Here is a 23,571-nt window from a genome sequence, read left to right as displayed (position 1 = left end):
GAATATAAATTCATCCACTATCACCATGACTATTTTATTATAAGTACAATACATGACAAACAAGAGTTATAATATTTATTATTGATGAAGAAAGAAATCATACTGCTGCTGAATGAAAGTCCACAAATCCCTGTCAAAAAACATTATTTTACTTCATTTTACTTCCAGGTTTCTCAGTCAATGAGGGACTGCAAAAAGTGACAGAAAATGATCATTTAATAATAAAATATGCAAAACCACAAAAATACTGTATAAAGATGTACTGTATATTCCTTTACAGATTTCTCAGAGCAGTGTCATAGCTTCTTTACATGCTATATATATAGGTCTCTGAAAACATTAGGAGCATTTATCATTATCACTAGCTAGATGCCAAAAGCAAGGTACATGGGGACAGTACTATACAAAACTTCACTTGCATGGCCTGGTAGCTTTGAACTTTTGATTCAGTGTCTAGGAAAACCTAGGCTAATGTTCTGCAAAATGTCACTCAGTTGACCTTTTCCCTTGTAACACTTACACTGGTGTCTTGGAACACTGCAGCTGGCATCCTGTGAAATGTCAGTTCTGATGCCTGATTTCTTGGAAAGCTATAATGCAATACATCACAGAACAGGCCACATAATACTAAACCCTCTGCTGAGAAAATCATGACAACACTGGACCTTCTTTGCACTCTTCTGTTATTATTATCTGCTCTTGATTCTCTTTGCCCCCTTATTTCCAGGCCTGTGTGACCATCTCCCCTGAGTCCATAGCTGTCTGATACTCTTCGGTGACAGAGCCAAACTACAGGCTGTGGAAAGAAAATGGAAAAAATCTGACAACCCAGCTAACCTCTCTGTCTACCAGACTCTTCTAGCTGCCCTCTCATTTGTTCTCATCTGTTAAAGTATCTTGTTTTCATAACAAATTTCTGGAGTTATGACTAACCCTCATAAATTTTAATTCAACTTTTCTTAATACCCACTCCCTCCTATTCCTCAACCTTCTCTCACTACAGATGACTTTGCTTTGTGTTCTGACTATAAAATTGCCACTATCTGCAACCCCTTCAAGCAGCCCACCACCCAGTCACTCAGTCACATACTCTACATTGCTCTTCTTGCCCTATTCACATTTTCCCTGCCCATGAAGATGGGGACCTTGACCTCATGATGTCTTGTCACCCAACCACCTGTTCCTTGGACACATTTCCCACCCCTATTCTACAGAATCTCACCTGGTATTTTCCCATTCATTGTTTCACTTATCAACAGCTCCCTGACCATTGGTTGTGTTCCTTCTGCCTTCAAGCAGGATTGTGTTGTATGCCTCCTGAAGAAACCAACACTATACCTTTTACCCAAAACTACCACCTTGTCTCTATTTTATCTTTTATTTCCCAACCCCTCATACGTGCTATTTTCACTCAAGTGTCTCACTTTCTCATACAACATAATCTGCATGACCCCAATCAGTCTGGTATTAAGGCTAGCCACTACTGAAATGACTATTATTTTTATTACAAATGTTCATCACTTACAAGGGCTGCCTCCTAATCTGCTGCGCTGGTCCTCCTAGACCTTTCTGCAACCTTTGACATAGTAAACTACTATGTCCTCCTTTCTACCTTGGCAGTGATGAGCATCTCAGACACTGTTCTTAGCTGGACCTTATCTCACCTGTCAGGAGGGTGCCATCAACCCCTGGGAGGCTATCTACAGGTGTCCTTAAGGAGTCAGTTCTTGGCCTGCTTCTGTTTTCCTTGTACACAAGACCACTTGGCTCTGTTATTTCTTCCCATGGTTTCTGATATCACTGTCATGCTGACAACATTTCTCTTTCCTTCCACCCTTTTCTCCCAGCTGATACTGAGATTATATCATGCATCTGAGTTTGCCTAACTGATTCTCATTGTCTCAGAGTTTTTCTCAACCACGTGACCTGCAGGGATTAAACCTGTATTTCAATCAGTATCCTCCAGATGTCACTATAGGCACTCAATTATCCATAGTGTTTTAACAATATGCACAGTCAATTAATTATAAAATGACTAACTGTGGCATTCTTAAAAAAAAGTTTTGGCCAAGGGGGAGAAAAACATTAAGGGGTCATGCAAGGAAAATCAAGAATATGGAACACAAAAGCATATCTTTGAGTTAAAGGGTGCAACAGTATTCACTGTCAGTCTTGATTTGACAGTGTTCCTACGTGAAAATATTCCCCATGGTTTCTGACAATTCCAACAATCACCACACATTTTGTAAGCTTTGAAAGTAAATGTTTATTCTGTCATTTTGACAGATAAAAATCCTAAATGTGATTTATAGAACCCACTCTCCATTACTGCCCCCTTAAAAGGTTTCATTTTGCTCCTCTATTCAAGTTCACTCTTTTGTTTATGTTGCAGCAACCATTTACTGTCACCGAACAGCACTTGCTACTGGGGGCGCCTCATAAGCTTCTGTTTGAAATCAAAGTCTGTCTACAGTTTACAATGTTATTCATTATAAAACAGATAGTCAAGAACAATAACCAACAAAAAACTGTGCAGGGGTATGGAGGGAAATGACTTTATCAGCGTACAACACCCTTGCTCAATTCTGTGTTGAAAAGCCTGTCATGCGTTCAGTTAGCCTATATGAAACACTGCACGGCAGTGCACAATCCTTCTAGGATTTGACTATGACCCTGGCTAATTCCAGTGTCAGCCTCCCAGTCTGTCAAGAGCCTCAGGGTGACACTTGACAGTGGACTAATATATGCAGACCCCATAGCGGTGGTCAATAGGGCCTGTAGATTCAACCTGCAGATTCTGCAGAACTTACACATGAGCCAGGCCACTGCGTTCGGTTTCTTCAGGATGTCCTGCAATTGCACACATTTGTCATGTCCTCTGGTCATCTGGGCCCCTATTTGGTGGAAAGAGCTTCCTCTAGCAGTCAGAGCAGGGGAGTCTCTGGCCACCTTCTTTTGCACACTAAAGACCCACTGAAGACTCTTCAGACTGAACCTCAGCCCCCCTACCAAGCATGATCTTTTGTTCCCCTTATGTACAATTTTATCTGTGGTAGTTTTACTATGTAGAGTATGTATAGGGTATATGGTAGCTCTGTTTATAATGGAGTAGTCCTACAGTGTGATATGTTGCATTGCACTCATGTGTAAGACGAAGGTCACACTTGTGATCTCAGAACTGTGTTTGGCACTGATGCATGTTCAAAAATGGTTAGTGGTGCCCTATGTACAACTTTTCATGCAAGTGTACCCACACTTTGTAAGCTTGTCTGGTTAAGAGTGTCTTCTAAATGCTGATTATGCAATGTAATGAATAAATTATACATACTATGATCAAATTAATGAATGAATTAAAAATATGGTGTTACGGTTAAGGAATATGAAAAAATCAGGATTCATTTCAACTGATACAGAATTTGGTCATGTCAAGTATATATGTTTCTGTTATAACATGTTTTTTATGTTGTAACTTTATCTTCTTCTTATTATTATTATTATTATTATACTATGCTTTGTACTATAACCTTAATAGAATTGCTCACTCTTAATAGAGTACTCACTTGTTCACAGACAATGAATATTACAGAAGACAAAATATTACAGGCAACAAAAGAAAAGAAAACATTTGTCATAACTGGAACTATACAGAGGCATTCAAAGGTTTTATATGATTTTCCTGCAGTATAAAAGGAGATAACACACAGAATAAATTCATTAGTAGCATTCATCATTATGGTTAAAAGCAGAGGGCTCTCTGGCAAATGCAGGCTTCTGGGTATTGACCTCTACAGTATGACTATGAAAGAATTCTCAGAAACTGGTACCTGCCACTTTCCAGTATAATGTTCCTTAATCGTAAATGTACAGTTATTGGTACAGTGGAAACCTTCTAAAAAAGATGAAAGTGTCTTGTCACACCAGCTTGTGAGACAAGGCGCTTGGGAAGCAACTGAATCTGTAAAATTAACTGGCTTCAGGATAGAAATGGTACTGTTAAAAAGTACCATTTGATGTTGTCTGCTTAAATGTAGCAGTCATGGACAGACTGAAAGGAAGAGGCCTCTTTTGTAGGGGAACCACAAAAAATAAGAGACTTGAATTTGACAAACCACATTTGAATGACAATAGGAATCATGTCTTTAGGGCCACATGAAATTAAAATTCCAGCACTACAATTATCCAAGGCTACCTTTTTTCTGTTTTTGCTCAACAATTTCTGTCTTCAGACCTCTACCCCAATCAAAAAAAAAAAAAAAGAAAAGAGTTCAAACTCAAGAAACAAGTTAACAAATGACCCCTCACTCCAGCCTTTATCAGTGCCAGAACTTCACACACCACTGCAGGAAGCATGTTGTCATTGCAATCCATGCCAGAGAAGAATTGACAAAATACAAGTGGCATGTTTTCTGGAATAAAATTAAGTTGTGAACAACATGACTTCATGAGCAATGTCAAAAATTAAAAATTAATGTAGGCCTATACAGTTCTGAAGCAAAATAAATTAGTATCTAAGATTTATTCTTGCTTTTATATCATGTTTTCATTCCATTTAGTCGGTGTATGAATAAATATTAGTATTATCTCTAGGACAAACTAAAGAGCATTTTATATGAACTGGCGGGCTGAATAAGCAGAACCTGAGGTTTGAGTAATTTTTTAAACAATATAATAAATGAAACATTCGCGTGAGAAACGTGTGGCCGCTTTCCCTCTGTATTTTCGTGTTACTAACGGATTTTTGGGACTTGATTGCTGTAACAAGATTACTACATTGTCACCGCCACGTCAGCAAGCAAGTAAGAGGGGGAACTGCTCCGTTTCTGTAGTAACAACAGGAAGTGTTGTCCTGACGGCGATAGCTAGCAGCTTAGTTTGCTGGTCGGAGACAGCAGTACTCCGCGTTGTAACGAAGGGGTTCCACGAAGAGGACATTAAATGTATGAATAACCTAAACAACTAAAGCGCAATAAATTTTGAAATGATGAAAAAGAATAGCTGTGTCCCAGGATTTGTGTCAAAACTTTGGACCTTGGTTGACAACCCAGGCACCAATGATGTTATATGTTGGAGCTTGGTAAGAACGAGAGGTCGTTTGAATGTGTCGTTCGTTCAGTATTTCCCTTCCTTAGCAAACCTTAGCGTGCTAGTTACAAAATAGTTTTCCTGGTTAGCTAGGTATATGCAGTTAAATGAAATCTGATCAGCGATCGTAGTCTTTCTTTTCAGTTACGATAGCGTTAGTTAATGTTACTTAGCTAACTCACAACTATAGGCCGCTGCAGGATTCAGCGCTGCTTCAAGTGTATGACGATTATGACGCACCTGAAATTATGCGCGGACACATTTTATCATGCCATCGCTCGCAGAGAGATGTAAACAAGCGCGTTTGTAGTAAACACTAGCAAAACAGACTAATGAAATAACTAACATTCAAACTTATTTTCATCAGATATAAATCTTTTTTCGCTTTTCAGTTTTGGGATATAGCCCGCTAACAGGCAGCTAACGTTAGCTAGCTAAGTTTTCTAAAGCTAAGCCAAGCTAAGGCTATGACGTTAGCTTAATGTTAAATGTGCTGGCTAGCTGTGCAGCTGTCTAACTAACTATATGCTTGCTACCGTTCTCTGTGTGCATTTTGCTAGAACTTTAAATATTAATTCAAGCTTTCACACAAGTATCGTTCTAACATTAGCTACCTTAGTGGCCAGCTAGAAACGCACTTTGCTAGTTACCTCGACTCCAGGTTGCTAGCTAGCAAGTGTCTAACCAGTGTGTCTAACCATAGAGCTAAATGTGCTATGTGGTTGACCTTATCTGTTTAAAGTTCATTGACGCAGAACAAGCAGGGGCAAAACAGAGAGCCAGTTAATTTAGGTAACATTAACTTTGTTAGCTAAACATGGCTTAGCAGTGTGATCAGCATTAAGAGTACTAACAGTATAGCGGTGACTTAAAGTTCATATCAGGGTTTAAACAAGAAGTCTCATTAGCTAATTTCACGAATGTTAAACCCTCTGTTCTTGAGCCTATAGCCTACTACCAAGCAGTTGGAAAATGAACTGCTGGATTGTATATTATTGCATTTTGTATTATTGTGTGTGTAGTGAGGAATTCATTTTGTTCTGTGGTGGTAGTATTTTATGTTGTTTAAGCACAGGAGGTTTGTGCGCCAGTACATAACTGGGAGTTCAGACCAATTTACTTGTGTTTGTTGTGGTGTTCTGAATACCACACAGACTTAAAGATGCATTCACAAAAGCTAGGTGCTAGAGCTATGACAAAATGTAATTTTGTGGGCGATTGTATCTCCCAGTAACTTTTTTTGTTGGTCCTCTAGGATGGAACAAACTTCAGGATTCTGGATGAACAGAGGTTCACCAAAGAAATCCTTCCTAAATACTTCAAGCACAGTAACTTATCCAGTTTTGTGCGACAACTCAATATGTGTAAGTAACTATAATATTTTAAAGTCTCAAAAGAGCAATATAAGAATCATTTGGGCTTTTTCTTGTAATTTCAGTCCTTATGCTAGACTTGGGATATATTTTTACACAGAAGAGAAAATAAAATGAAAGTTTTTCAACATAAATTGAATATTGACTGAATTTCATAAGAACAGTAATCTTATTGAATAATTTGCATTACAACAATAACTAAAACAACTTCAGAGAACAGGATAATCACTGTACATATCACAGCTGTAATTGATATTAATATAATTGCATTTTTGATGTTCCGCTTTTGTAGATGGATTTCGAAAAGTGATAAGCATAGAGGGTGGCCTGGTCAAACCAAAGAATTTAAGTGTGCTTGAGTTCCACCACATGCATTTCCAAAAAGGAAGAGAAGATTTGCTTGACTGTATTAAACGTAAGGTAAGATGTTATATTTAGTTCTGGCCTGTTGGTCAGAAATGGTTATTTAGTTTTTTTTGGACCACCGTAGGCCAGTAAATTAAGCCTGTATTTCTTTGGCCTTATCAAGCCACAGTAAAGCCGAGCCAACATGTGCGCACCATATCAAAACATGTACTTGTTCATGTAAGCTTTTGTTTTCTTAAGCCATGATAATTATGCCAGTTGACTGGAACTCTGTCAGAACATATATAAGAAAGCCTTCATAAGACCAGTATTCCCGGCCTCAAGCTATTAACAGCTAAACTGGGCAGAGAGCAATATTAAAAATGCTTGTTTGCAGTGCACATTCTGTATTAGGAAATAATAAGGAAATAGTATATTTATTTAAATATAAATTCAAGGGGTTTTCAAAATGGCTAGTTTGCAGGGCACTGGTATTGAGAAAAGGTTGAGCCTGATTGTCTAGGTTCAAAAACCGACATTGTCATCTGCTGAACTGACCAGGAGCCCTCTGTGGAAGAACAAACTGGGTATTAGGGTGGTTAGGTCAGCCAGGGTTTCCTCATCTCACCACTCTCAGGCAACCTACGTTTCATTAGATGCCTGCAATTTGCTCTCATGACTTGCTCTTGTACACCAATGAGTACCTTCTTCACCATGGTGCACTGTGTGACTTGTAGCACACAAAATAGCCTTAGGGTGTTGCCACTAGTACCTTACACCTAGTCCACCTACTGTAGCTTGACTCACATTAGTCACACCCACTTAAGTATAATACACTAACTTCATCCCCCTATGTTAAATTGAGCTTCATGTGCATATTATGCATTTGAAGCAGTGAACAAATTAATTACAGGAAGAGAAATGAAGAAAAAAAATCCTCAGAACAGAATCACAAAATCCAATTAAATTAATTATCAGTATTCCTTTACAAAAAAGATATGATTGTGATAATACATGACAAGTATGTTCTGTTGTTTGGTTTCTATTTTATGCTTAACTTATGTGTTAAGGTAGCTACACTGTAAAATGTAATAAGCTTTGAAGCTGTATTAAGCTGTAAGCACCAAAACCTTTGAAGTCTTTGGGGCTTCTTAATTGCTCAGTCAATGAGTGCTGGCTCAAGTCTATGGCAGAAGTTCAATGCCAGACGTGCCATTAGCCAATGGAGAGAATTTGCCTGGAAATTGACTTTGTTCTCAGAGTAGGGTTAGTTCTGTGGAAAGGATTCCCTGGTCTCTCTGCTGTGGCACCCTCTATTGGCCCATGAGGCACTTAAAATGTCCCTCGCTGTCATCAGTGGGGATCTGCCAATCCTCCGATCAATATGTACTCACAATGTGGGTACTGTCAGACTTGCAGCGTAACAATTTGCCATTAACTGTATTTGAGTGTATTAGAGGAATGAACTTGTCTCAGTTCTCTAACATGAACACAGTGGTTGCCCAGTATACAACTGTGAATTCCAAAATTGGGTGAAAAAGGGAGAAAAGGCACAAAGAAATTGTAATTTCTTGGTTTGTGAGGCGCAGCTTGTTAGCAAAATCATCTGTAAATAGACATTGCGTTAAGGATCATCTCAAAATCTCAAGTGAGGTGTAGTTAGCTTGATCATATAATTTGTTTTCAATTGCATGTCTCTATTAAACTTTAAAACGTAGCTGCAGTGTGTCATGAGTAATGTTGTTCTGTACATCAAAGGAGCTAGCTTTCCATAAGCAAGAATTTCTATCAGAACATTGAACAGCTATCTGACTCATTTTTTGAAGAAAAACATTCAGATGTGGAATGGTCTGTGAGATGTTTGGTAACCTTAAAAGAATGGAATAAGCAAAGTATGTATGTGTAGGGAGACACCAAAGTGAGGGGAGATACTTGCAGGCCAGCCTAAAAATACATATGTAAAACTGAAGTACATTTGTCCCAAAAAAAATCCAGTCATGGCTACCTGTTAGATTATAGATAACTATCAAAATGTAGAACCCAGAAACATAATGGCTGTATTCAGAGGTCGAAAACCCCCGGCTTCAGAAAGTAAAAGTCCTGCCACGTGTTTGTTCCACTCATGCACTACACCAGCTGAATTTAATTAGCACAACTCTTCATCCAGGTAGAGGAGCTAATTAGTGAAATCACCTTGTTTAGTGAATGGCTAGAACAAATACATGGTAGGACTTTTACTTTCTGAAGCCAGGGTTTTCCCCATGTGGCTGTATTTCACAAAGCAGTATCATGGATTTAATGCTTAGTTTGCTCCATTGAGATGGAACTTAATATCATTTACTTATACCAGCTGTACCATTATTTCAGTTGTTCATAGATGAGATTTCAAATTGACACTAAAATGTCTGAGTTTATTCTGTTTTCAAGTTGGTGCAAGGGATATAGTCCTCACTGAGAGCATATAAATGAATGAAAGGAAAAATAGCTTAATTCAATATTAATAGATTAATTAATATTAATAGATTAATTAATTACATGAAAATAGTTTCATTCACAATTTTATTCACGCATCAAAGTATTGTTCTGCCTGTTAAATCTGTTCAATGTTATTACAAACTGCAGTTGAAGCAAAAGTCTCCTTGAACCTCAGAGTAATGCAGGTGTCGTGATTCAGTAGAGCCTTTTGGAGCCAGGCTGTTTTTTCATCTTGAGACATTTCATCAGCCTCCCTCAACATTTCATCTTGTGCCCGCCTTCACCCTCATCATGCAACTCCGCTCCAAACACACAACATACCAAGTTTTACAGAAAACATATTCTGCACCTGCTTGCAGCAGTAGTCTCCATTGTGCCAAGTAGAATATAATAAAACTGTGTGCTATTTCTATTCATGCTGAGTGAATGAACTACAGGCCCGTTTTGATGCAAAGTGTTCCTGGAAACGCCACTGTAAAGTGGATTACTAGGAATTTAATTGTATTTTCCTGCAGGAGGTAGAAAGTGGAGGGTTAATTTCCTGATCACAGGCTGAAAATGCAATTTTTCTACGAAAAAATGTGAGGTAAAATTGGATTAAATTAAATATGTATAGTATTACTGTGTCTGTATGGATATTTGTACTATGTAAACAGTAAACTAGACATGCATAGGCACAAAGTATGGTAAAATGACAGTACTCAGTTTGAGAATGACAGGACATAGAACAGCAACATGCATGCTGGACCGATCCACTATCTTTATATGAATACCGTAATGTAACATCTGTGTCCACATCCTGAAGATACTATATGCATAGTTCTTGCTTTCAGGTGACACTTTATTAACAGAGTTTGGAAGACAGTGTGCATTCACAAAGGATTGCTAAGTCTTTTTGAGTCCCCCGTTGAGGGTTTCCTTAATGAAAATAACCCATACCCATTCCCTTGCTTTCGCCTTTATTTAGTTATTCTTCACCCTGTATTCAGTGTCTCAGAGTATGTGATTGCACAAGACAACAATGTTGCAAGGGAATTTTTAACTGGGCCGCCACAGTGGCTTGCTCTCAGTTCACTGATAGCAGAGCAGTGCAACACCACTGAGAATCCAAATGCACTGTGTCTAGGTGCTTTTCAAAGAATCCCTCATGCTGTTTCATCTATTCTATTGTGCAGCATGCTGCCTTCTTGACATATGGGGTTTGTCTCTAGTTCATTGAACTTACTTCTCTGTGTAAAGCTAGCAGACTACTGCCTAAAAAGGAGGCCATACATATATTCTGGAAATCTTGCAATGGTATTTGATATAAGCTTGATTAAAATTATTATGATTATAATGATTTGGAACTTGGGTAGGAGGTGTCTAGAACACCTACTGTTTCTAATCCCTATTCTTAGTGCATTAACTAGCATTATAATGTGCACTTCAGAGTTTCAGAAACTTGTATTTCTGAGTGGTACAACTTGCACAGCTTTCCAATGCATGTCCAGTTTATTTAGTGGCTTACTTTTCATTGGCATTGAAATTATGGTGAAAAACCTAAAAAGACCACTGACAGTAGCTCTTGCCAATAATGTTTTTTTCATGTAATCCAAAGTGTTTTTGTACTGGCTTCTCTCAGATTTTCTCCTCCTTGGTAAGTAATGATGTACTTAGAGAAATTCAGATTAGTTGTTACTTCTTTCAGATTTTTAATTCGATGGGACTGTGACCCACAGCAGGTGTTACGTGTTTTAAAGTGTTTCAATCCTAGGCCATAGTTTCTTTCTACAAGAAAGGGAGATTCTAAAGCCTTCTGTTGAATCCAGTAAGACTAGGTGACCTTGAAGGCAGCATTCCAGCAATTTTTCTGTTTTTCACAAAAGACATAAGATTTTCTGGACACCAATCTCATTCCAGGATTTTAAGTAAGTAGATAAACCTGATGTAGAACCAGATACCTGTGCAAATTTTTCAGCTTGTCGTGAGCAAAGAGGAAATATTTCCATTTGGAAATCTCAAAAACCTCTCAAAACACATGTGACTGTGATTTTTAATATATGAATGCTTTGTACATACGTATGTAGTGCTATAAATACCACGGCCACCAAGAACACACATTGAGATGGGTTATAAGTCTTTGTTTTCTTTTATTCCTTTAAAAGTCACATCTTTGCAAAAAGGAGAGATTACATGAACTGCATAGCTGTCAATGTTAACTGATTAAAGAGTTGGAAAAAACTACAGCACTACTCTTTAGAAAAGAAAACACCTATGCAACACTTATCAACCAAGGAATATTGGATATATAGGCAAACATTGTGTAAACAAACCCATAGGAAAACATACCAGGATTCACTGTAGCTATTCCATTGGACCATGGATTATTCCTCTTTCCTTGAATAAATCCTGTAATAGAAATGTGTGTGTGCATTAGTAAAATCAAGGATTTTATGGCAGTTTACAGTTTACAGTTTTTCACCATCGGTGCAACCTGTCATAGATAACCAGATTTGTTACATTTGCTCGTACAGTTTGCATCAAATTGATGTCAGTATTTCGTCCTAGTTGTGTTATTGTTGGTACCACCTGCGTTTGCTTTTATCTTTTCATAGCAGCTTTGAATACAGATAACCTTGCCTTTTCATATTTTGTGAACCTTCCAGAAGCTTGCTTATAGAGTTCCTTCACATGCTGTGTGAAAAGTAGCTTTCACATGTCATACATTAGTGCCAAAAAAGCTGCTAAAATCATTATTTTATGTAACATAACAGCATAACATGCCAACACTCATGCTGATCTTCATTGGATAGCGCATGCTTGACCTGCAGTGCTACATTTTTCAGCTTGCTGTGTGTATTATATTATATGTATCTAATATATGTTTTATATTAGTGAACTGTGTTAGAGAATACAGAGTAAGTATTCCTTTTTCTTTGGTGTTTTAATTACTCTCTGAAAGACAAGTGTTACTAAGAAATAATCCTTTTGCAATTTGTAATTCCATCATAGTTTTTGGAAAGCATTTGGAAATGTGTTTGAAACAATACTGCAGCCAAAACACTAGTTTACCATTTGTATGACCATGTATGTTAAAGTACAATGGCCTACAGATTTTAAAATTTAGTGCAAGAAATGATAAATGTTTTGATGATACACTGTTTTACCAAAAATATGAAGAAGCTTATGGAAATGTGACAGAATCATCCTTTTCACTCAAAATTTTAGGTTTCATCGGTCAGAACAGAAGACACCAAGATCAGCCAGGAGGACATGTGCAAAGTACTGGAGGATGTTCAGCAAGTCAGAGGTAAACAAGAGGATATGGACCAGAAGCTTGAAAATATGAAAAGGTATGAAGAAATTATGTATGTATTAGGTTTTATTGTCTTCCTATGAAAATTCTCATTTCTACGGCACTGTTTCACCTAGTATATTTCTTCATTCTGAGAAAAAAGAACGGGCTAGACAGGCGTTATTAAGACATGAAGGTCAGAGAATGAACCAAACAGAATGGCTGCTAGAGACAGGTAGTGGTATCTCCAGGATTAAGAGTTATTTCAGTTTCCTGTGTAGCCATAAAAAGTATATATAAAACAATCACCATGTCATTGCTTACACATTTTCACTGTTCAAGTGTTCTTAGTATTCAAAGTACAGATGCACCAGTTTAATTTATTGCACTTCCTGCTGCGGTGGCACATAGATGAGCTCATGAATATTCATTGATGTTGATTTTTTTTTCCAAAGGAGGGAGTAAATGCCCATTTTTCACAGATTAGATGAGAATGTATTGAGACTGAGGCAGCCTTACAGTCCAAGTCAGCGAGTGAACGAGTGCATACTGTGCATACAAATACAGAACTATATATACTGTACTTACAGACAGAGGGGAAGCGTGTGTTTGGTAGCATATTTTGGACACACTCTATTATAACTGTTTCAGTGAGGTGGCAGAAGCGGTGATCTCTAGAAATCAGGTCAGAGTCATAATGCTGACAGTGTTGGTTGATACAGTTTAAAAAATCTGAAAGTGAATGTGAAATTGCTGCACATTTATAAATCGCATCCTCTGCCACCCTGATCTTCCCCATTAGTGTCAAGCACTGTTTGAAATGGAGAGACAGTAGAGAGGTAACTTAATTCATTCTGCAGGAAATAATATAATCATCCTGACATTTCTGATGAATTATTGGTATAAACAGTTTTGATTTTCTAACCCTTGGCCTACACAGCGTAGTTTGCGTGACAAATTTATTGACAGCTGTAAAAATAATTAGTTAAATAATTTTGATGCCTCATCTATAAAACACTGAGCTTGCGAGCCACTCTTTGTCATGATATTTCACTGAATTCTCGTTCCATTAACAGTTTTTTTTATTTAGTATCTAGAATCAACACATGTCCAAGATTTGGGTCGTTTGGGATTGGTGACCCTAGTAGCAACACAGTTCTTTCTTAAAGTTGCTTCTGTTGCCCGCCCTCAATAAGATAGCAACATACCCCAACACTCCCCTATCAATCCAGGCTCACCATTAATGCTATGGGGTCTGTAAATTTTGACTGACATAGAGTTAATGAACATTTTGGCCAAAATCCTTCCTTACACCAACAGTCAAACAACAAACCTGGGAGATATGCAGCACTCTTGTTCAAAAAAAACCAGAGCAGCTTTGAAAAATACTGTGCTTGAGAGATGAGAGAATGTCATGCGAGACATAATGCGGAAGGTTCAAAAGCAATTTCCTGATTTACAGCCACCAGAGGTGCAAAGTCAAAAAACCAAGAGAATGAGTTTCTGAGAAATCCCTGAATGTAAAATGTGACTGTCCTGGTTTTGGTTTCTTTAGTTTGTATTTCTACTATCCTATATTGTAGGTTGTTGCTTTCAATTACAGATACAATAATTACATGTTATTTTTTGTTCTCTCTCTGATTTCTCAGATGGGCAGCTTACTTTGTGCCTAGTAGTGACCACTAAAACTGTCAACTGATGAAACTTCTACTGGTGATTCCATCCACATGTAGCAAAAAACAATGCAAACCCTTATAACCCCTACACTTGCAATTGCAAAACTCAATGATGTTGCTCCTTCTTTAGATTTCGTTTTGAAGTAGCTCTCACAAGGTGAAGACAACAACATACATGAGAATCCCTGACTGACCAGTGATAATTTCAATCCTGAAATTTTTCTGTAATAGAATAATAGCGTGGATCATAACGTGAATATGTTAAGGGCTCAATCAAAACCTGGTGATGTGAACATTACTGTTAACAATACTATTATGTTTCTAAACCATTCTATTTGACAATAGGCTTTTTACTGTAGAGCACATGTCAATAGTAGGCTAAATGAGACAAATTAAACTGGTGAATCTGTAGCTCATGTCATCCTAGATCATTCATAAAAGTTGCCAAATGATACTTATCAGGCTTTTCTTTCTCACTAAAGGGAAAATGAAATTTTATGGAAGGAAGTTGCCTCACTTCGTAAAAAGCACAGTCTGCAACAGAAAACTGTCACAAAGGTAACACATACATGCTGGTGTGTACATAAATAAGTGCATAATGTTTATAGAGAAGTGTTACTTTCATACATGTAAGTGATTGTCATGCATCTATGATTGAAATCAATTAGCCTGGAACACTTTGACCTATTTGCAGATTGAGGAGATGCCAGGCTCGAAAAAACTTTAAATCTACTCAGTAAATAACAGTGACTATGGAAATACCTCCAAAAAGTGTATCAGACTCAAACTGCATGCATCACAATGTAACTGTGATGTATTTGTCATTCTATGGCAGGATCTGCCTTAAAAATGGTAATGTAACTCCTGTAAATGAGTTTGTAGTTTGAGCTCTTCTTCCCGTCCTTTCATTCTCAAAGTAAAAAGAATCAATTGATACAGTTATGCTGTTCTGTCATGGTCCACGTACTTATTACCCTAATCTTCAATTTGATGTGTTACAGGTTATTCGGTTTTTTGCAAGTCTCGTGCAAGGGAATTGTGTCTATGGAATCAAACATAAAAGGTATCCATATTTTTTCTCAGTGTATTGACTTGTGCCAGTATTTACAAGCTATTAAAGCTATTAAAATCAGAGTTTGTTTCTTTTGTAGACCCCTCATGATTGATATGTCCGAAGCTCCACCAGCAAAAGTAAACAGACCGTGTGTTCTGTCATTAAACGAAACTGCTCCCGCTGTGAAGAATCCTGTAAGCCTTTCCAATGCCTTTCGCTGTAGTTATAGCAGCCAATATGTTTCTCAAATGAAATTATTTGGAATTATTTTAAGTGTATAACCTGTGTATAGTAGTTGTTGGATTTGACATCAACTCTTGCACTGATTGTGGTCTGTCCGCCCTTGGCTGTTTGTTGACTGTAATCTTTTCTTAGTTACAGCAAGAAATGACTGAAACCCCTTTGTGAGGCTGTGACCTCAGCATTTTTCTTGAGGGGTAGATATAATTATTGCTTATATTCATACAGAAACACTTCTGGACAGACATTTCTTACATCTTACATAATTAAAAACACTCCCATGAATATTTAGAGGTTGGAATAATACATTTTTATTTATTTTTTTTAGTTATGCAGCCTAAGTACTTCCCTGTTTTTAAATTAGTTTTAATTTTGTATTTTAGTATTGTAATGAGGGAAGCTGTCTTAAATGCCATTCTGCTGCAGCTGATTTACATAGACAAAGAGTGGAGATATCTAAATGGTGCTTAGCCTAGTAGTGATTTAACCTCTATTTCAGAATATATGGAGATTGACATAAATGTCAGGGTAGTTTTGTCAATACCAGTTATGACAAGTCAGTATTCTAACGAATCCATAGGAGTGCATGTGTCAATATTTTTATTCTGTGCTGTACCAAAGAGATACAGAGAGATTGCCCTCATGACAGTGTTTGTGGTTTCAGCCAATGAGGGATTTGGTTAACAAGTACAAAACTTGAGTACATTTTTGCAGCTTCTCTAGACTCTTGAAATGGTAAGGCATTTATTGCCTATTTAACTTAAACCACGTGTCTCTGGTTTGTGTTTGCAGTTTGAACCAATTTAGGAATCGAGCAGTTTCTGAGAAAAGTCTGTCTTTCAAGAATATGTTGGCAGCTAAAATGTAGCCGTAACTGATTCTGATATAATTCACAGATGAGTGGAGGAAGCATTGGATTTAACTGTCCATCTTCAAGTGGGATAACAATTGTAGACATCATAGACAACGCAAAGCAAGACACCAGCAAGCCATGCCCAAGTCCTACAGACACTGGCTTACCTCTGTAAGTGAAAAGCAATCAGCACTGCTTAATATACTGAAAACATATATGAAAACATACATACATGTGGTGGGCACCACATACCAGAGTCTTGCAGACTTGCTTATTTGACCAATTTGTTCCAGATCATATAATAGCTGTGTTACAGGGTCTGCATGTATACCTCTTCTGAAGCAGCAATCTCAAGCAGCAAGCTGCAGATCACCTCCATGTCAAACAGCCCATTATCCTCAAAGGTTGTGATACGTCATTCTCATGTTGGCACAGTTGATCTCCCAGCCATCATTTATCCCTCTTTTTCAACATAAACCCAGAAAACAAGTGCAGTGGTAATAATGTGTTGGCAAAGAGTAACTGCCGTTGATTACACATGCTTGTATTCCTTTCTTGTATTCAAGATCTGTTATGAGCCTACCGAGATGCAGGCCACAGAACTGATGTACAGAGTTTGTCAGTACACAGTGAGTTATTAATACACCTGCATAAAAACACATTATACATTTAATGCACCACTGTAAAGCCACACTGTACACAATATGCCATCATAAAGACACACTGTGCACTTCCTACACTAGCGTTGAAACACACTGTACACTTAATACACCAGCATAATGACATACTGTACGCTTAATTCACTGGCATAAAGACATACTCGACTAGTTTTATGCCACCTTAAAGACCCTGCATTTTGTACATCAGCATAAAACATTGCATTTAATGCAACAGTGTAAATGTATCACTTTATCACCGTGTGAATATATCTAGTTAGTGCTCTGTTTTGTCAACTGATTCTGTGGTTCAGTTTATCTGCTGATTCTAGATAGGAGAAGTGAAAGTCTCCATCTTGGGTTTGAGTCACTAGGCCAAGCCTTCCCTAAAATGTGTTATAGCTATGTATGAAGCCAGCATTTGTTAATGCACACCAATCTGTCAGCCAGCAATTAAGGGACCAAAGTGTTCTGTAGGCTAGATTGTATGGTGTCTTAATGTTGGAGTGAGGCCAGAGAAAATTGCAGGCTGACAACCTTTTAGCACAGTCTTGCACACTGATTATTCTTAAGGATTTACAGTTGCTGCAGTCATCCATTATTAATGCTGAAATGAACAACAAGTTTTGAAAATCTGTGTACTTTTAGCTAGAATTTATAGGTTTTTGTATATGTATTGAGCAATGTCGCTCTGCACCTGGGATACGTCATATTGTGTTCACTGGAGACTCAGTATTTACATGACTATGGAATCGCCAATCACTAGCATCTTCTTAGCACTGTAAGTGTATTACTGAGAGTAGAGAATCTGTTGGGAAAGTGAATAGATTACTGGAGAGACTCGAGAGAGAACATTCACTGTCTCTGGTTTCATAAAGCCATAAGATGTAATTTTTCAACTTTGCAACCCTCTCCATCAATTCGTTCTGCCCTGCTAGAGAGTAGAGTAGAGCAAGTTCTCCAGATTGTAGAGAGTTCCAGATAATATCAATATGGCAAAGTTATTCTAAGTGTCTTCAGGGCTGATTAAGTCTAGATAAATCAAGAAACTAGTTTATTAAGTTGTGTAATAGATTGTTCAGTGATATTAGACATTAGATTGAATTGTTCAGTGAAAGATCAAACAGCAGACATGGCAAAGTGCACCTTCAATTCAAAGTCTAACAAGAAAGACAGTTTGTCATCAAACTAACACAAGCAGGCATTTAGTTTGTGTAACAAGACATTCACACTTCTAGCATTTAGGGCTACACTGAGATGCTGCGTGTGCATCCATCTGTCAAGCAAGCACACAAATATTGTCTCTTTGAAAAGGAATTGCTAAAGATTACATCACATTAGTCATCAAAAGATTTCTTGAAGTACATATGCTATGGACATATAGCTACACAGAGTAGACACACCATTGTGAATGGCTAATTGCTTTTAGAGAATGGTTAATTCCTTTTTGTTTTTTATATTCAGTGTGCAGAAGATAGCGTTTTCCAGGCATGATTAATAGACTTTGATTGTCATACCTATACATGCGCATCACCTGAATTTTCAAGGATTCTTTGAGATGTCATGAAAACACCTTATTCCAGTGTCAATATAATGTGAATATGTAGGTAATCCAGACCCAAATATCATTCCTCTATTAAATAGCCTATTGAGTCATGTAAATGCCCTGTACATAATATTACCCCTATAAGCTAACATCTGTGCATTTTTAGTGTTGCAAAGAACCATAATTCACTTGCTAGCTAGCTGTAATGGCTAACAAAACAAACTTGCATGGAATATGACCATTACCAGGGTAAGTACCATTGTCTAGAAAAGTGTGTGCTGCTCATATACAGAAAAGCTGGAAATGAATCACCTACAACTTGACAGGTGGTGTGTACTATGTACTGTGTTTTTGATCTCCTTGGACTTTTATCATGTTTTGTTGTACTCCAACCGGAAAGCAATTACAATTTCAGGTCTTTTGTGTTATATTGTCACAACCTTTTCACATCTTGAGGTTTTAATTTTCACTCACTCTTCCTTGTAAAATTGCCCCAGCTGTATAATGCATTACTTGGGGACTGGCAGTATACAGTAATTTTCAGTTCCTGCCAGATTTTCTGCTTGATGTAAGTCTGGACTTCAACTTGGCCACTCTTGGGAATCCACTCTCTTGCTTTTAAGCCACTCAAGGTTCACTTTGGCTTTGTGTTTGGGGTCCTTTTGAATTGAATTGTCCCAGTTTCAGCTCTTTTGCAGACTGTTCCAGGTTTTTCTGAAGTATCTGCCTTTATTTGTCCCCATCCATTCTTTCTTCTGCCCTGTCCACCAGGCTTTGCTGACGGAAAGTGACCCCACAGCATTATGCTGCCATGACCATGCTTCAAAGTGTGGGTGGTGTTATCTGAGTAGTGCTCTACTAGGAAGGGAAAATCCTAGCTTGAAATGTAGCTTGTTTGCCTTACGTAGGTCTCCACTACCTGGAGCCCCATAGTCATTGATTTGTTTTTGTTTTTTCTTCTGTCTCCTCTGACTGTAATATACAAAGTCCTCCAATTTTGGAGGGGAGCCACACAGGAGTAACATGCACAGCTCCAGCTCCTTCACTGAAAGAAACAGGCTCTGCTAACTTGGATGTTGAAATCTTGGACTCCATCCTGCAAGAAGACGGAACAGCAATGGCACCTTACCAGAAGGAAGTGTCAGTCAACAGGTATAGTCTGCCATTGCAATGACTGCCATTCTGTGAAAGTCTGAAATAGAGGTGACATATTTGGAGGTCTGTAGAAGGGTGTATCACTGAAGTTAGAGGTTAATAAACAATAGCACCCTTTGTGTGTTTATGTACTTACCATGTATCTCCAGCATAACTAAATGCGTATTTGTTCACCTTTCACACCAGGAATGACATTCAGGACCACATTGATGACATTGACTCTACCTTTGACGATCTCCAGACATTACTTCTCGGGAGGCACTTCAGTGTAAAGCCAGAATTTATCGATAATGTGAGTAATACGATTTCTGTTTGAGTAATCATCTCATCAGTATTGCTTTACTGTACTAACAATTTGTCTTGCCCGTTGTCTTACCACTTAAATTGTTTTTGTCCCAGTGTTAGAAATAATGATTGAAATTACATCATTTGCCCACATTTTCCAGCTGTTTAATCCTGGTCTTTCTGATGAGGAAGTGGACATGCCGGAAAATTCCATGAACATAGGAATGGTATGTAAATGCCAAGATCACATGTCATTTTGAGTATATTACATTACATTTATTTAGCAGAGGGTCTTATTGGGAGCAACTTCCAGCACAAAAGAACAGAAGTGTATCCATTCAGTTTGAATGAGCAACAGTGTCATACCAGGCTAACAACATCAGTGAGAGTGAGCGCATCACCACACAAGCCCTACCACAAATTAACGCTAACCTGACTAGACAGCCTAGAAACTATGAGAAGCCACCTACACACACTACCATACATGACAGTCACTAGATCAGAGAATCCATAACACAGTGTGATACTACACATAAAATAAACGGCAAGTAATAGAAGTAGCTGGTGTTAGGGGGTAGGGATTGATGTGGAACCAAGATGCAGTCTTAAGAAGCGGGTCTTAACAAGCAAGATGTTACTATGGGAACTGCTTCGATTGGACGTGCCTTTCTGTGTGTATTTTATATGATTTAATGTCAGTTTGTAATGTCTTGAGATGATATGTCAGTAAAAAAGGAATGTAATAACATTTTCACTTTTATGCAGGTGTCAGAGTGGCCATGTAGCACCGTCCAAGTCAGAGAGCCTGCCATATCCACGGAGGGTGGTAAAGGTTCTGGTCGGATCCTATAATTTATATCGTGGTTTTCTCAAAATGTGATTTTAGCCAGCATGTTTTTGAGGAACACTAAGTTTTTTTAAAGCTCAGAACACTACCCAATTTCAAGCTCATACTCAGAGAACAGTCATATGCATGTCCTCCTCAGCATGAGTCATGTTTACAAAGCAATTTGGGCAGTCAGTACATTTACAGCCAACTTCAAAAGCAGCGGGATTGATAATTGATCCTGCAGACACCATCTTAACCTCTCATCCAAGAGCAGCTGTTGCAAAATTAATTATATCAACGGGAAAAAGGATGAAAGACAAACATCAAAGCACTTTTGTGCACTTCAGGAATAGTGTGCTCGAGTTTTATGGCACAGAATAGCGGGGGTAATAAATTTGTTTTTGGTACATTGATGTCAGCATAGTCAGTAAAAATGAAGGCAGTGGCAGCGTTCTGTGCAGTGTAGGAGGGTAATGGCTGGTGGTCATAATATCAAGGGCTTAGTAGTGAATATTCTGAGTGGGTGGTATTTTGAGTTTGTGGCAGTAAGCATTTTCCCCCTTGTGTTTAAGCCACCTGCAAGCTTGCATGAAGGATATTAATTGGGGAAGAAAAAAATATCAAGTGGGGAAGGGAAATCCTGTCTGCAGTAGACAACAAAATTGGAGTATGGAGTAGGAGTTTAAAGTGTGATTTAGACAGAAGCAGGAGAGCTGTCGTGTGCTCATGCCAGATGTCCAACTGTCTCCACTGTCCACTTTCTCCCTCTCCCTGTAAAAGTGACAGTAGTCTTGTAGAATGATACCTCCAAGTCATTTTGGCACACTGCATGGTCAATTTCTGGCATATACAAAATGGTTTTCTGCTGTACGTGAGGTCACATTAGCCTTTGTCTGGCATTTGGATGAGCACATACGCTTTTGTTTGTTACTCAACATCCAAGACCAGAGCAAGCAGATGGTAATTAGTGCATGATCAGCACCTAATGTTCTTGGTGAGCTTTTAAGGTCATTTGGAATTGGGGGTACACAATTACCCCATCAACTCATTCAAAAAAGTTTTTTCTGCTTTTGATGCACCAGTCTTTCCAGGGGGAATCAAAAAACAGAAAAAACAGGGCTCGTAGGGAAAAAACTGAAATTATTCCCTGTCCCCAGTAAAAGACGGTTGAGAGACTCCTGGAAAATAATAGGTAAAAATCACATTGGCATATCACATATAGGTATTAGTTTTGCAACAGTTCCATTCTGCAGCCAGTGAGATGGTCAGAGAATTGCATGGTGGCCTCGGACATGCAATGTGTGGGACCCTCCTTCCCACAGTCGAAAGCCACTTTGCACTGAATTTCATTTCTGCATTCTTTTTTGAGTACAGACCAGGATATTCCTAAAAGATGCTGTGTGTCTGTATTATCCAGTAGGGGGTGAAGTGGTCCAGCGTGCTCCCAATCATGTGCTTGCCCTGCTGGATGAGCTGTGCAGCACCCTTGAATCAGACAGGGACTGCACAGAGGACGCGTCTCTCCTGTCTGTGAAGGAGCTTCCTTCCATGCTCCTGCCTTTGTCAGCCACGGACGAGCTCACCTCTTCTGATTTAACAGGTGAAGAGGAATGCCTGGTTCAGCAAACCAGTAAGGCCACAGGTCAGAATGCCTTGTAACATGTTGCCAGGTCATGCCTTTCCAGTTAGTTTTGTTTGTTTGTTTTTTGCAAACATGAATCACATGGCCACATAACATTTTCCAGAACCAGGAACTGGCTAGGTAACTTCAGTTCTCAGGATATATTATTATAACATTTGTTAGTCATGAGAGTGACTCTTTAAGAGCCATAAGAGTGGACTGCTCTGATTTTTAGTTTCACTGAACAGGCTATACTCACTGAATGCTGTCTTACTTATGCTCACTTTTCATCATTGTCATTATCCTTTTCAGATAATGATGATCATGATGATGATGATAATAATAATAATAATAATAATAATTATCATTTTATTATTTATCCTTTTAGGTACAGTTGACCTCAGTGCAGTATTACCAGAGGAGTTCTGTGTCACAGACAATGATACTACTTTGTGAAAGTTATTGTAAGAAATTGGGATTTGCTTCTCAGTAAAATATTGAGGGTTGCACATGTTTGATCGCAAGCATACATTGTTCAGATTCTGTGTTCTCAGTCATGGTAGAATGAAAAAAACTGACTTACAAGCATTGTCAGAAGTCATAAGTGTAAGAAGCCAGGGTCTAGCTAATGACCCCCCCCCACCCAAGGCCTGAGATTGTTTATTCAAGTTCATAAACCAAGACCTTCCTGATACCAAGAACTGGTATTTTTTTTGTTATGGATTAATTTTGATGTCACCTCAGATACCCTACCTCATTTACGGGGATTATGGAATATGCAGGTTCTTGACTAGTTTGTGCTGTAGTACTAGTGAACATTGCATGTTTACTGGATGTCTTACCAGGTATGTGAAAGGAAGGGAAAACAATTGACATTCAGTGAGGATAACAGTACTTCCTAAGACTCAAACTGACACTGATATTTTTGTCTGTTTATTGCGCTTCAACATAATCTGTAACCAGTATCATTGTAAATGTTATTGGTATGATATGTCACGTAGAAGATACCTGTACACACAATATTTGAATGCATTTGACCAGTTAAAAAATAGGAACACCTAAAACATCATATACAATGTCATAAATAAGTGCAGGAGAACTGAAAGT

The 23,571-nt window shown here is 38.2% G+C and overlaps 1 protein-coding gene across 6 annotated transcripts; it reads left to right on the top strand.

Moving 5' to 3' along the window:
* Window positions 1–4,817: 4,817 nt before the first annotated feature.
* LOC118774325 (heat shock factor protein 1-like) lies at window positions 4,818–23,103 on the top strand. 6 transcript variants are annotated; one of them, XM_036523610.1, is made up of 10 exons: window positions 4,818–4,937; window positions 6,338–6,446; window positions 6,748–6,875; window positions 12,483–12,607; window positions 19,562–19,726; window positions 19,916–20,021; window positions 20,176–20,241; window positions 20,780–20,852; window positions 22,261–22,485; window positions 22,853–23,103. In XM_036523610.1, exons 2-10 carry the CDS (start codon window positions 6,443–6,445, stop codon window positions 22,918–22,920), a joined length of 960 nt encoding a protein of 319 aa, XP_036379503.1. In that variant the 5' UTR covers window positions 4,818–4,937; window positions 6,338–6,442; the 3' UTR covers window positions 22,921–23,103. The 6 variants fall into 6 exon arrangements, with proteins under 6 accessions (XP_036379503.1, XP_036379501.1, XP_036379500.1 ...); XM_036523608.1 differs by having other exon boundaries at window positions 4,818–5,074; window positions 20,780–20,846; window positions 22,264–22,485; XM_036523607.1 differs by having other exon boundaries at window positions 4,818–5,074; window positions 20,780–20,846.
* The last annotated feature ends 468 nt before the right edge of the window (window positions 23,104–23,571 follow it).

The sequence above is a fragment of the Megalops cyprinoides genome, chromosome 3 (assembly GCF_013368585.1).
Source record: "Megalops cyprinoides isolate fMegCyp1 chromosome 3, fMegCyp1.pri, whole genome shotgun sequence".
Lineage (NCBI taxonomy): Eukaryota > Metazoa > Chordata > Actinopteri > Elopiformes > Megalopidae > Megalops > Megalops cyprinoides.
The sequence above is the reverse complement of the archived record's forward strand: the minus strand, read 5'-3'. Positions and strand labels throughout refer to the sequence as shown.

What these genes read in the sequence shown, in the direction of transcription:
- LOC118774325 (XM_036523605.1), top strand. Translation starts at nt 4,979, where the DNA reads ATGATGAAAAAGAATAGCTGTGTCCCAGGATTTGTGTCAAAACTTTGG. An exon ending in AGCCAGAATTTATCGATAAT is followed by an intron (nt 20,022 to 20,175) that starts GTGAGTAATACG and finishes CACATTTTCCAG; the next exon opens with CTGTTTAATCCTGGTCTTTC. An exon ending in GCAAACCAGTAAGGCCACAG is followed by an intron (nt 22,486 to 22,852) that starts GTCAGAATGCCT and finishes TTATCCTTTTAG; the next exon opens with GTACAGTTGACCTCAGTGCA.